Source organism: Mastigoproctus giganteus, chromosome 5 (genome assembly GCF_048544385.1).
Source record: "Mastigoproctus giganteus isolate SK-2022 chromosome 5, ASM4854438v1, whole genome shotgun sequence".
Taxonomy (NCBI): Eukaryota; Metazoa; Arthropoda; class Arachnida; order Uropygi; family Thelyphonidae; genus Mastigoproctus; species Mastigoproctus giganteus.
The window spans coordinates 235,675,029-235,688,255 of NC_143579.1; the positions used below are offsets into that span (position 1 = coordinate 235,675,029).

General features: G+C 37.7%; 1 protein-coding gene across 2 annotated transcripts in view; it reads right to left on the bottom strand.

The window, feature by feature from the left end:
• The window catches only part of LOC150086301 (ubiquitin-protein ligase E3C), a 298,426-nt gene that overhangs the window by 14,497 nt on the left and 270,702 nt on the right, over positions 1–13,227 (bottom strand). For both annotated transcript variants that reach the window (XM_090374458.1, XM_090374459.1), the window contains exons 22-23: positions 10,682–10,780; positions 130–286 (exon numbers count right to left, since the gene is read on the bottom strand). In XM_090374458.1, the coding sequence (XP_090230584.1) occupies positions 130–286; positions 10,682–10,780 (256 nt within the window). The remainder of the gene's footprint in view (positions 1–129; positions 287–10,681; positions 10,781–13,227) is intronic.

Sequence of the window (13,227 nt, forward strand, 5' to 3'; positions counted from 1 at the left end):
AATGTATTATTAAGTGAAAGGCAAATGGCTAAGCCTTATTTGCAGTGAAGATCTAAGTGAACTGTAAATCATACTAATTTAGATATGAAACACAAAGCATGCACATCAACAGATAAGTATAAGACTAACCTGTATAGTTTGTGTGTTGTTTTAAATCAGTCAAATCAACTGGTATCTGTGCTCCAGAAATTATAATCTGCATTTCATTTGGATCAAACATATGGAGCCAATCTAAATTTATTACACTTGCTAAGCCTTCTCTAAATGCTTTGCACTGAGCACGAATCTAGAAATATAACAAAAATACAAACTATATTTAATTGCTGTCTGAAAAACTGTTCACTATACATTTTTCTTTAAATAATTGCAATGCACATTGAGTGGACAGAAATCATGGGATACCTACCTAGTAACAGGTAGGCCCACCTTTTGCTTGGATAAGGGCAGTCACACGGTGAGGCATTAAGTCCACTAGTTCACAAAAGTGTTCCACAGGTATTTCTATCCATGGGTGCTGCACTGCTGTCCATAATTCCGTTGCATTTCTGGGTGGAAGATCCAAAGCTCGAACGGACTTTTCCAAAGCATCCCAAAGATGCTTCGCAGAGTTCATGTCCAGTGAACTGGGAGGCCTTTCCATGGCCGTAAAATCTGCGGAATGCTCTTCAAACCATGTTCTAGTCACCACAGCTCTGTTGAGAAGGTGCACTGTTCTGCTGGAAGAGTCCATTGCCCTGTATGTACACAATGACCATGAAGAGATGCAGATGGTCTACAAGGTGTAGAGTCCTGTGTTCTGGTGTTAGCAATGGGACTCTGGTGTGGATCAGTGGCTCCCATTACCTATTGCGGCTAATGATTGATGGTCTTGGTGGAGATGTTTCTGGCACCACCCTCATTGAAGTTGGTGGTGATTTGTGCCACTGTCGCTCTCTGGTTGGCTGAAACAATGTGAAAAAAGATGTCGACGGCCACATTCACCTACCACCTTTCTCTGCCCATGATGAGATGTTATTCCAGAAATACCATATTCACTATACACTCTTGATACTGTCGAACTGGGATAGTACAATTTCTATACTACCTCTGCGATAATGACCCATGCACCAGGCACCCACTATCATCCCTTTTTCAAAGTTGGTTAATTCACGATGTTCATCCATACTGACTTCAAATTACCGTCTACATGGATGCAGTGTACCTATATACCTGCCAAGCAGTGGGTTCATACACTAGCGAGAAGGGGTGACACATCGCATTGCCCAGGAATCCCATGAATTCTGTCCTTTCAGCATATTATGTTAAGTTTCTATAATTTTATTAATGCTGTTTACATTTTTGATGTGAAAACATCTTGGCAGCATCTACTACATTTTCAGACTGAAGAAAAACCAATCAGTAATGAAATTTTCTTACAGAAACGACATCTCTTCCATCTCTTAGTATGAACGATGCTAATTCAGCCACTAACATTGATTCGGTAGAGTAAGTAGCAGGTGTGAGAATAAAACGTTACAATGTTCATACTAAGAGACAGAAATGACATCACTTCCCAAATGATGCTAACTCATTCACTAACATTGATTCGGTAGAGTAAGTAGCAGGTAGTTATATTATGCAAGAATAAAAGCTTTCCTCACTTAACCCAGCCTGGCCCGACTCAATCTGAGCCCGAATTTGTTTTTCAAATTCATTACTCATACCCAACCCCACCCGGACCAATTTTTATCCTGGCACAATTGAAACTTTTAAATAAATAAAATTGCTAGCATTAGTTTCTGAAATTTCATAATAATAAAGAAATAAACTTTCGGATTCAAAATTCAATATTAATAATAGGGGGCTTTTCCCCCTGCTCACTTTTCTCGCCAACCCCCGCGCATGCTTTTCTATGTAAAATGTATAGGTATAATGGAGTAAGTCAAATCTTTTCTACGTAAAAGACATACCTGTCAAAACGCACGGATCAATATCTAATCAGGAAATTACCTATGCAATTATTTACCTGTGCATCTGTAGTGATGCAGTGTCTCCAGCCCACCTCCACGACACCAGCATCCCTTTTCTCCCATTGGCTACCCCACCACGCGACATTCTCAAGGTGAAATAAATATCACTATATAATTATTTATCTGCATTTACATAGGTCACTTAGGAAAAGGCCTTTTGCTTCGGGTTCCGTAATGCACAAGGAATATTGTTGCATCCGAAAGAACAGGACTAAATATTTACAAACTATACAAATATTTAAAACATTTACAACATACTAAACTATTTATAAATATACAAACTATATCGGGTCCTTTCATCGGCTGACATTACAATGGAACATCAAATGATGCCAGGCGTGGTCATGTATTAGACAGTGAAGTATGCGAGGTTGGCGAATGTTATGGAGGCAGTTGTCTTTCAATAGAAGACAACAATGTAATTATTTACCTGCGCATTTGTAGTGATGTAATTGCCCCGCACTCTTCTTCCATTGCTTGAATAAGTGACATAATTGCCCCAAATAAATATCACTAGGAGGAAAACGTTTTTAATGTATAGAGAGATATAATAATAATAATTATAAAATAGTCAACACTGTTGCTACTTTCAAAGCTCTTGCACTGCTAAACTGGCACTAAAATTTCTTTCAGAGCTTGCATTGCTAGCGGGTTATTTCCACTAAAGAGTACAAATTTCAGTGAATTTTGAAGATGTTGGCAATGTGCGGCTTACTGGCCAATTAAATGTGTCAACAGACAAATAATACACATTTTTCCTAAAAAACCTTTAAAAATTTAAATACATAAAAAAATATTTAAAAAAAAATATATGTAAGAAATAGCCCAAAATGTGTGAAATAACAATTCATTTTGATTATTAGTACTTGACCTGAGTCCAAACATCATTCGTGTTACCTGGCCTGAGAATCGGGACAAAGCTCAAGGGCAAGACCCTGGTCCATGCAGACCTCTAGTATATGGTTGGTAGTTACACTGTATAGTATAACCACTAACATATTATATAACATGTGGTTAGTTTAGTAGTATATGATTAGTAGTTTGATAGAGTAACTAGAAAGCTCACGCCCGCTACTTACTCTACGAATCAACGTTTGTGATCGCATTAGCATTATTTAGGAAGTGATGCAATTTGCATCATTTCTATTTCACATTTTCGTCAAAGACATTTTGCATAAAACATCTTTCATGCATACATGGTACACATGCACTTTATTTCTTTTTTAATAAAGTTGAAAAATAAAATGTACATATTATAAAATAATATCTTACAGCAACTGGAAAATTTATTTGTAAAATATATAAATAAAATAAAAAATAATACAAAGTTAAAACTTAAAAAACAATAAACAGAGTATAAATTAAAAGCAAAAAAAAGAAAAAAAAAGTACACAGTTTTAAAGCAATGTGCTCCTTTCTATCAATTATGAGAAGAACAGTATGGCAGATCATCACCATGCAAGGAGGGAAAGAGAAAGAAAGAAAACATAGCCCAGAAAGAAAAAATGGTAGTGGGAGAAACAAAATTGAATAAGTAAATAAAATAAAATAATAATAATAAATGTAAGAATACCTCTGGAAGGCTCTGGGGAAACAGGATGACCCACAATGGCCACATTATAAGATGTTTGCAAATACTAATCATGCTTCACCGTGTATGCAGTGAGCCATGGGCAGTATGAGCCTGATATGTTGAATATACATGGTGATTCACTACCAGTGCGACAAACTTGCAGGAGGTGTAGGGGGCACAAAGATGAATCGGAATCACATAGCATTGCAGGGTCTGAAATGCCTTCGTCATGCGGTAGAGGGCATTGAACGGGAGGTCGCGTGAACAGCGATCCCGCTGGAAGTCAGCATTTGTGAACCGGTTCCCTAGGCAGTAGGATGGACGAGTATTCAAACGTTGAACTGGCCGACATGCACCTCGCGTATGGAGCTGTGGACTGTAATGGGTGCACTTGTACCAGGAACGTTTCCCGCACAGGTGTGCTCCTCAACATACGATTTTCGCACGTGTGCACAGAAGGTTACGTGAGACTGGTTGTTTCATGAAAGGTACCATGAATCGAGAGCGAACGACGAGGACGCAAGACAATGAGGAGAATGTTCTACGTCTTGCAGAAGGCAATCAGAGTACGAGTACTCGAGCAATAGGCCAACGATTGGGTATTTCCCAATCCACTGTATGGAGGATACTGTCAACAAACCAAACGAGTTCGTACCATCTGCAATGCGTCCAATCATTGGAGCCTGCAGATTATCCACTCAGGAGGACTTTTGCTACTTGGTTTCTTCAACAGAAACGGTTCGCAAATGCTGACTTCCAGCGGGATTGCTGTTCACGCGGCCTCCCGTTCAACTTCCTCTACTGCATGACAAAGGCATTTCGGACCCTGCAATGCTATGTGATTCCAATTCGTCTTTATGCCCCCTACACGTCTTGCAAGTTTGTAGCACTGGTAGTGAATCACCCTGTATATAGATGGATGTGTTGTATTGTAGGCTACACAGAATGTTGCCTACAATAAGAGCAGGAAGATAAAGGCTCTTTCTTAGAGGAGTGCTGGATTCTATCTTACTTATACAAGTTTTGTGTGCTCAAAAAGTATGGGAATCTGAATTTTCTCACTCTTATCAACAAGTTAAATTTAATGCACCAAAGCATCAAATTTTACTTGTAAAAAACATAAAACCCATAATGATAGGAGTACCCATAGACAGAGCAGTTATGATACATCATTTGTTCTGTGCTCAGTGAACATCGGCAGGAATTTTGTTCCTAGTCCTTGCTTTTGAAGTGCTGCCCTCTAGGCCACCCATTACACAACTGACCATGGGGACAGAAGTTTCATTTTCACAAATTCTGAATGATGCATCCAAAAGATATGTTTTAGAGTGGTTACTATATTGCAACGTGTTCATTGAGTTACCCACATCTTGGATTATGTTCTAAAGGAAGCCCTTAATTCTCTGCATAGAAGACAAGGATATTATTGCCTTACCCGCAGACAAAGGTATATGTGCTGAACATATCAAATTACGTTCAAAAGACTAATTTTATTGCAGGACCAGTCCATTGAGTAGTTTATTCATAGTTTCTGGAAGAGAAGATCGGTAAATCTATATCCAGAGACTCCATGTGGTGGGGTGTCAGCTACCTTAGTTTTAGGGTCTGTCAAATAAGTTAGGCTTTATTTATGCCTACAGTGGCTTGTTGTGGCACCACAACATAAGATCTTTCTAAGCATGTTGCTAGATTACTGTAAAAGAAATTATGGAAGAATGCTACACAAATTGGAGCAGTGTGACATTGGAGGCAAATTGCTGCTATGGATAAAGGGGTGGTTGAGGGGGAGAAGACAGAGAGTGGTAATCAATGGACACTGCTCATCGTGGACTGATGTTATTAGTGGAGTCCCTCAGGGCTCAGTGTTGGGTCCATTATTGTTTTCTGTATTTATAAATGATATTGATGATGGTATATCGGGATTAATGTCCAAGTTTGCAGACGATACAAAGGTTGGCAGGGTTGTCAAGGACACTACTGACACTATGCTGCTGCAACAGGATCTGGAAAGGTTGAGCAGATGGGCTGAGAGGTGGCAAATGAAGTTTAACATTGACAAATGTAAAGTACTACACATGGGAAACAGCAACCCCAGAGCAACGTATCAACTCTGTGGTACAACACTGACAGTGGTAGAGAATGAAAGGGACTTGGGGGTGGTTGTGCAGGCAGATATGAAGTTCTCTGAGCAGTGCAGACGGGCTGCAAGAGTAGCTCATGGAGTATTGTCAATGATATACAGGAATTTTTCCAGCAGGGATAAGGAGGTGATTATTCCATTGTATAAGGCGATGGTCAGGCCACACCTAGAGTACTGTATACAGGTCTGGAGGCCTCATTTCAAGAAGGATGTAGAGCTGCTGGAACGAGTACAGAGAAGGGCAACAAGATTAGTGAATGGAACAAAGGGGTGCTCTAACGAAGAAAGGCTTAAGTTTTGCAAATTACAGTGTCTGGAGACTAGGCACCAGCGAGGTGATCTGATAGAGGTGTATAAAGCCTTGAATGGTTTAAGCATGCTCAGTGCTGATGGGATTCTTCCTCTAGCTCAGAATAATCACCTGAGAGGGCATAAATTCAAATTGAGGAAAGACAGATGTAGGATAGACGTGCGGAAATTTGCCTTTAGCCAGCGGGTGGTTGGTTGGTGGAACAGACTTCCATCCCTTGTGGTGGAGGTTGATAGCCTAAATAAGTTTAAGGCTCAGCTGGACAGGTATTTTGAACGAACAGAGGGGTGAAGTGGAAGTGGTTTTTTTTTTTTTTTTTTTGGCTGATGCTGCATAAGCTTGCTTTCTTGCATCAAATGCCTCTACTAATGCTAATGCTAATGCTAATGTAATAAATAGTAGTGTACCCTAGTATCTACACCCGAATTTAGCAAGGTAAAAAGAACTCCCACACACAACACTGCCTTCCTCCCCCAACTGATCTCCATAAATACATTTAGTATAATAAGAGCTATTATCTGCTCAATATCTCCTAAATTTTTTGTTACTTTTAGTAAATAATACAGGGATTACCTTGATCTTGATAGATCAAGGTAATCCCTGTTGATAGCTGATAGTTGATAGCCTAAATAAGTTTAAGGCTCAGCTGGACAGGTATTTTGAACGAACAGAGGGGTGAAGTGGAAGTGGTTTTTTTTTTTTTTTTTTGGCTGATGCTGCATAAGCTTGCTTTCTTGCATCAAATGCCTCTACTAATGCTAATGCTAATGTAATAAATAGTAGTGTACCCTAGTATCTACACCCGAATTTAGCAAGGTAAAAAGAACTCCCACACACAACACTGCCTTCCTCCCCCAACTGATCTCCATAAATACATTTAGTATAATAAGAGCTATTATCTGCTCAATATCTCCTAAATTTTTTGTTACTTTTAGTAAATAATACAGGGATTACCTTGATCTCTTTATAGGAAGGCTTTTATCCAACTCTCCTCGTCCATCATGTAAATTCATTAGGGTAACTAAGATCAGAAACAGGTTCATGTATACTTGCATGTACACCGATACTTTTTTTTTTTTTTTTTTTTTTAATGAAAACCCCAAACACGAGAGGTTTTTTTTTTTTTTTTTTTTTTTTTTTTTTATTTGGTAGTTGTTGGCGCATCGGCTTCTGTGGCCATATTGCACCTCCCAAGGTTTTTGCAGTACTTTGATCCAAGCCCGAGGCGGGAATCGAACCCGCGACCTTTGGGTTGCCGGGCAGGTACTTTTACCCACTCGGCTAGCCCGGTCGGCAACACGAGAGGTATTAGAGCCTATAGTACTTAGTACTGTGCTTGGGTTGGAGGTTGAGAAGACGAAAGAAGATATCTGTTGACATTAGACTTGAACTTCTGTAGACTGAAATTTTCAGGAAAGACATATGAAGGAAGGTTGTTCTAGAAAATGGCAGTTGAATGAATAAACGAGGATGATGAAACGTTGGTTCTGTGAGTTTGAAGTTGGACAGTAAATGAATGTTGGCTGGTGGCGGCACGTGTTCAGACTGTTTTGAAAGAGAGAGCTGGAATTATAGAAGCCAATTCAGAAGAGCAGTGCCCATGGAAGTATCTGTAGAAGAGGCATGCAGCAGAAACAGTACGTCTATGAGACAGCGAGTGGAGAGACTCTGTTAGAGATGAATCATTAATTAACTTAACTGCCCTCTTCTGAATGGAATCCAGAAGCCTGAGAGAGAGAGGTTTTCGGGGTAGCAATAACCCAAGAGAAACATACCAACTGTGTGGTATTACAATCAGGGAAGTGGAAAGTGAAAAAGACCTGGGAGTAATTGTGCAGTCAAATATGAAGTTCGCTGAGAGTGCAGATGGGCTGCCAGGGCAGGTCATGGAGTCTTGTCAATGATATATAGCAATTTTGCTAGCAGGGACAGGGAGGTGATTATCTCGTTGTACAAGGCAATGGTCAGGCCACACCTAGAGTACTGTGTACAATACTCTAGGTGTGGCTAGAGGTCTCATTTTAGGAGGGATATAGAGTTTCTAGAACGAGTACAAAGAAGGGGAACAAAGGGGTGCTCTTACGAAGAAAGGCTTAAGTTCTGCAAATTGCAGCGCCTGGAGAGTAGGCCTGTGAGGTGATCTGATTGAGGTATATAAGGCCTTGAATGAGTTGAGCAAGCTGAATGCTGATGGGATTCTTCCTCTTGCTCAGATTAAGAACCTGAGGGGGCACGGACTCAAATTGAGGAAGGACAGTTGTAGAACAGATGTGCGGAAATTTGCCTTTAGCCAGCGGGTGGCTGATTGGTGGAACAGACTTCCATCTTTTGTTGTGGAAGTTGATAGCCTAAATAAATTTAAGGCTGAGCTGGACAGGCATTTGGAACAAATGGAGAGGTAAAATGGGAGGTTTCTTTTTTTTTTTTTGGCTGATGCTGCATAAGTTTCTTTCTTGCATTGTATGCCTCTACTAATGCTAATGCGTTCCATAACGATAGCTACAATACCGACTTAATAACCCGGAATCACCGTCAAGGTCCCAACTCTACTCCAAAACTATCAACTGTGATGCAACCATCAGTATCATCATCATCAGCCATTTTCAATCCATTGCAGGATGAAGGCCTCTCCAGCAACTTTCCAGTCCCTTCTGTTTTGTGCAATGGCCATCCATTTACTACCCATAAACTCATGAATTTCATCTATCCATCTCTGCCGTTGTTTTCCAGGTTTTCTTCTAGCTCCTCTTGGGTACCATTCTGTTATTTTCTTAGTCCATCTGTCATCATGTCTTCAAGCTATGTGTCCTGCCCAAGACCATATTAGTTCTTTAGTTTTGATAAGAATGTCCTTTACTTGAGTTTGCTGCCTAATCCATGTGTTTCTCTTCTTATCTAACAGTCTGATTCCCAATATAATTTGTTCCACTCTTCGCTGTGTAGTTCTCAGCTTCTCTTCCATTCTTTTGGTATCCATAACGATAGCTACAATACCGATTTAATAACCCGGAATCACCGTCAAGGTCCCAACCCAAACCAACCCAATCCAACTCCAAAACTATCAGTCATGGTGGGGAGTATACGTTGGTTCATTATTTTACATTTCAGACAAACTGGGATATTGCTCTTCAATATATTTCCTGAATGCTATCCATCCAAAATTTATTCTTCTCTTGACTTCCAGCCATTTATCATTATTACAGCTAATAACTTGTCCCAGATATGTATATGACTCCACCTTTTCAATTACTGCTCCTTCAATCATTATGTCCCTTTCTGAAAAATTTATTCTTCTCTTGACTTCCAGCCATTTATCATTATTACAGCTAATAACTTGTCCCAGATACGTATATGACTCCATCTTTTCAATTACTGCTCCTTCAATCATTATGTCCCTTTCTGTGGCATAATCAATATAGGAAAACATTACGTCAAATTTACTCATAGCAGAAAGAACTAAATAAGAAATACGCGAAGACAAATTTCTTCCTCCTTAAGTTAGACGGAAACTTTTCGATACTTTGTGTTCACAGGACAGAATGAAACTAAAAAATGGGTAAATGCGTAAGTATTTAAAAGAAATTTAATCCTCATCATGCATGCATTTATCGGACCAATCATTCGATATTAAAAAAAGGTCTATGAATATTAATAATTTTTACAGAGCTTCACTTCAAGCGTTTCAGCAATTATAGTTTCCGTCTAACTTAAGGAGGAATAAATTTGTCATAATGTTTTCCAATATTGATGTTGAGGTTGCGTCACGGGTGATAGTTTTGGAGTTGAGTTGGGGCCTCAATGGTGATTCCGGGTTATTAAGCAGGTGTCGTAGCTATCGTTATGGAACACGTTAAAATATAGTTTATTAAATTCATTGTATTTTAATTAATTTATGTGATGGACTAGGAGAGTTGGATAAGAAGCCTTCCTATGAAGAGAATAAGGCAATCCCTGTATTATTTACTATAAATACATGGAATCTTGCATGGTGATGTTTGTTCTTTCACCTTTGATTTCTTTCACCTGTAAAAAAACAATGTCATTGTTATCAGTCATAACATCACACCATACCTGAAAGTTAGTGTCCATCATGTGATCAGACTTTTTTTTAAAATGTATCCTAGTTACCAAAAAATCACAGGTCATTTTTTTCCCAATGTAGATATTGAGGGGATTAATCCTTTAGAAGCTGCATGTTGATTTCGAATGTAGCACCAACTATGACTATAATTACAGAGCTTTCAGGAATCTATACTATTCCTTTTTCGGCATGTGCTTGCACATTGAAGGACTAGCATGGAATAATAAAAGCTTTATGATTATAATAGTCATTTACTGTATCTGACACAGTAACACCTAAAATATATCCCTTTCGAAGTGCAATAAATCACAACTTACTCATGGGTGATGCATACACACCATATAATATACACAGCAAGTCAGCCTATTACTGAATCCTGTGCACATCAGATCAGTGTTTTACAGTGCCAGCATAGTCCATTATTCAGTGATGTGAAGGGGAGGGATTGTTCTTATTTCAGTGACAAGTGGGTATACAGTAAAACATCCATTCACCTTGAAAGGTAATATTTCTTTATCCCTGGAAAAAAATCTTTTAATAATTAAATCTTTTTTTTAAATACTCATACCTGTTTATTCAGTTTGTAATCTGCCATTAGGTGAATATAGTTTATCCTATTTGATTCAGTTACAGGAATACTTGATCCTCCTGAAATCAGCTCAACAACCTAAAGAAATGGAAAAAAAAAAAATGGTGTTTTGAGATCTATTTTGTTAGCTAAAGACAATTTTAGGGTCAATTGTTTTTTGTTCTAATCAGAATTAACCCTGCAGGTGTGGCACCTGGTCTGATGGGCCACTCACCAAAATATTTTGCATTTAATTTCCAGTTCAAGATTAGTGGCTGTTTCTCGCACTACCTTCCTAATTCTATACTGTACAGTTATTACTTATTTAGTTTTAGAAGTCACAAGTTATTATTTAAGCAGAATAATTATTTATGTAAAACAAGAGATGCCACCATTTGTGTTACTATTTTTGCTTCCACACATTTGTTACATTGCTATAATGCATGTCACATAAAACCTGAGATCCCTTTGAGAATGCCAGGTTCCATGGAGCACACACCAAAAATCACTGCTATACACTTTTCTAATATTGGATATCTCTTAATTATATCCCAAAAACTTTTATTTCAGGATTTTTTTTGACTCTTATCTATCCCCTATTTCACTTACAAAAAAAAAAAAAAAAAACCATTTGGAATGCTGCATTCTGCAGACATCACTTAATGACAGACCTTCTGGATAGGGTCCAAAGAAGGGCAACTAAATTGGTTAGGAGTGTTAAGAGTTTCCCCTATGACAAGCATCTTAGAAGATGTGGACTGCAGGATTAAAAAGGACTTTTAATTAATATGAAAAATGAATGTGAGAGAGACATAATCATGCTGGAAGGTGAAACTAGTGCAATGGGATGTGAATATAAAACTTTTTGAAGAAACAGAAGATTAAATCTCATGAAGGGCAGTATGTCCAAAGGTGATCACTGGAATACATTGCTTGACAACGTTCAAGGTAGAACTGGAGGCAGAACACATAAAATTTAAAGCAACATAAATCATGAAATCCGATTTCCTATCCACCTCTGTTGTGATCAAAAATATTCCATTATGAGATCACTGAAATATATCTGAACTAAACAAGATAACTGACTCTGCGAGTAGCAAATAAAATTCCTGAACTGGTGCTGTTGCGGTCAGATTCAATGAGTTTGAAAATAAATGGAAGCTGTAGATTGTAGTTCAAACTTTCTCTAACAGATGCTAGTGCAGATATTATCCAGTAAACTTACAGGTTGTAAGTAACAATAAGTTTTGTTAGTAGTATTAACATTCCATATCATGATTTTACAATGGAACAACGAATAAACATAATTTTGCTTTAAACTGGGGAAATCTTCAATAGAAACATGAAATGTTAAAAAATGTTTATGATGATGATACATTAAGTCATAGCAGTGTGTTTGAATGGTATAAGCAGTTCACAGTAGTGGCACAATATACTCTGGCATCAGCCAGTCTCCAGGCATTCTCTACACCAGGTGTGTCAAACTCATATCTGTCGCAGGCCATTTTGTGTGATGGATGATTTTCGAGGGCCACATAAAATTTTCTTAAATATTATATATTGATTCAGGATTCAGTAGCATAATCAGGATAATTAAAACTCATATGTAATTAACATTTAAATTTTTATTCAGATATACAGAATACAAGTAATTTAGAATTTAGTATGTATAGTGAAGAAATGGGAGTAAAGTGGCTGTTGATGAACTGGTAACCAAAGGAGTGCAAGGCAGCCAAAGTAACACACCTCTATTAGTTCAATTTATTAGGAAACGTTTCGGAAATTGCTACAAAGACTGAAGATGGATTTTGTAACAATAACAATTCCCAAAACGTTTCCTAATAAATTGTAACTAATAGAGGTGTGTTACTTTGGCTGCCTTGCACCCCTTTGGTTTTAGTATATATAATTGTTATATTATTATTTTTATTTAAAAATTAAATATTCAATATATTTATGAAAATAATTAATTTGTTTTCCCGGAAACCTGCCAGCGTTTACCCTCTACTAGTTTTTCAACATCAGGAGTCAAAGAGTGGGAACATACAATTTTCAGTATGTTGGAAAGATGTTTATCTGTCAATCTCGATCTATATGCCGTTTTATTTAATTTCATACATGAAAATAATTGCTCACATAAGTATGTACTCCCAAAGTAGCACATAATTTGCGCAGCAAACTTTTTAATTTCCGGGTATTTTTCACCTAAGTAAAAATATATTTTTGGAATTCCTACTTCTCGACATTTGTCATTCAAAAATAAATCATTTTGGAAATCAATTAATTCCAGCTGAATCAAAGTGGGAGCTTTTTCGATTTCAAATGAAAAAGGTCCAACAAAAAGAGAAAACATATCTTCTAACTCTTTAAAATCATTAAAACGCTTATCGAATTCGTTTTTGATTTCCTTAATTTTGTCACAATATTGTGAGAAAGAGCAATTTTGATTTTGGGTTTTTAACTGCTCACAAGTAGGAAAATGGGTCAAAACGTCTTTTTTTAAATGATTTTTAAACAAAGTTAGATTTTGTACAAAACTTGCTATT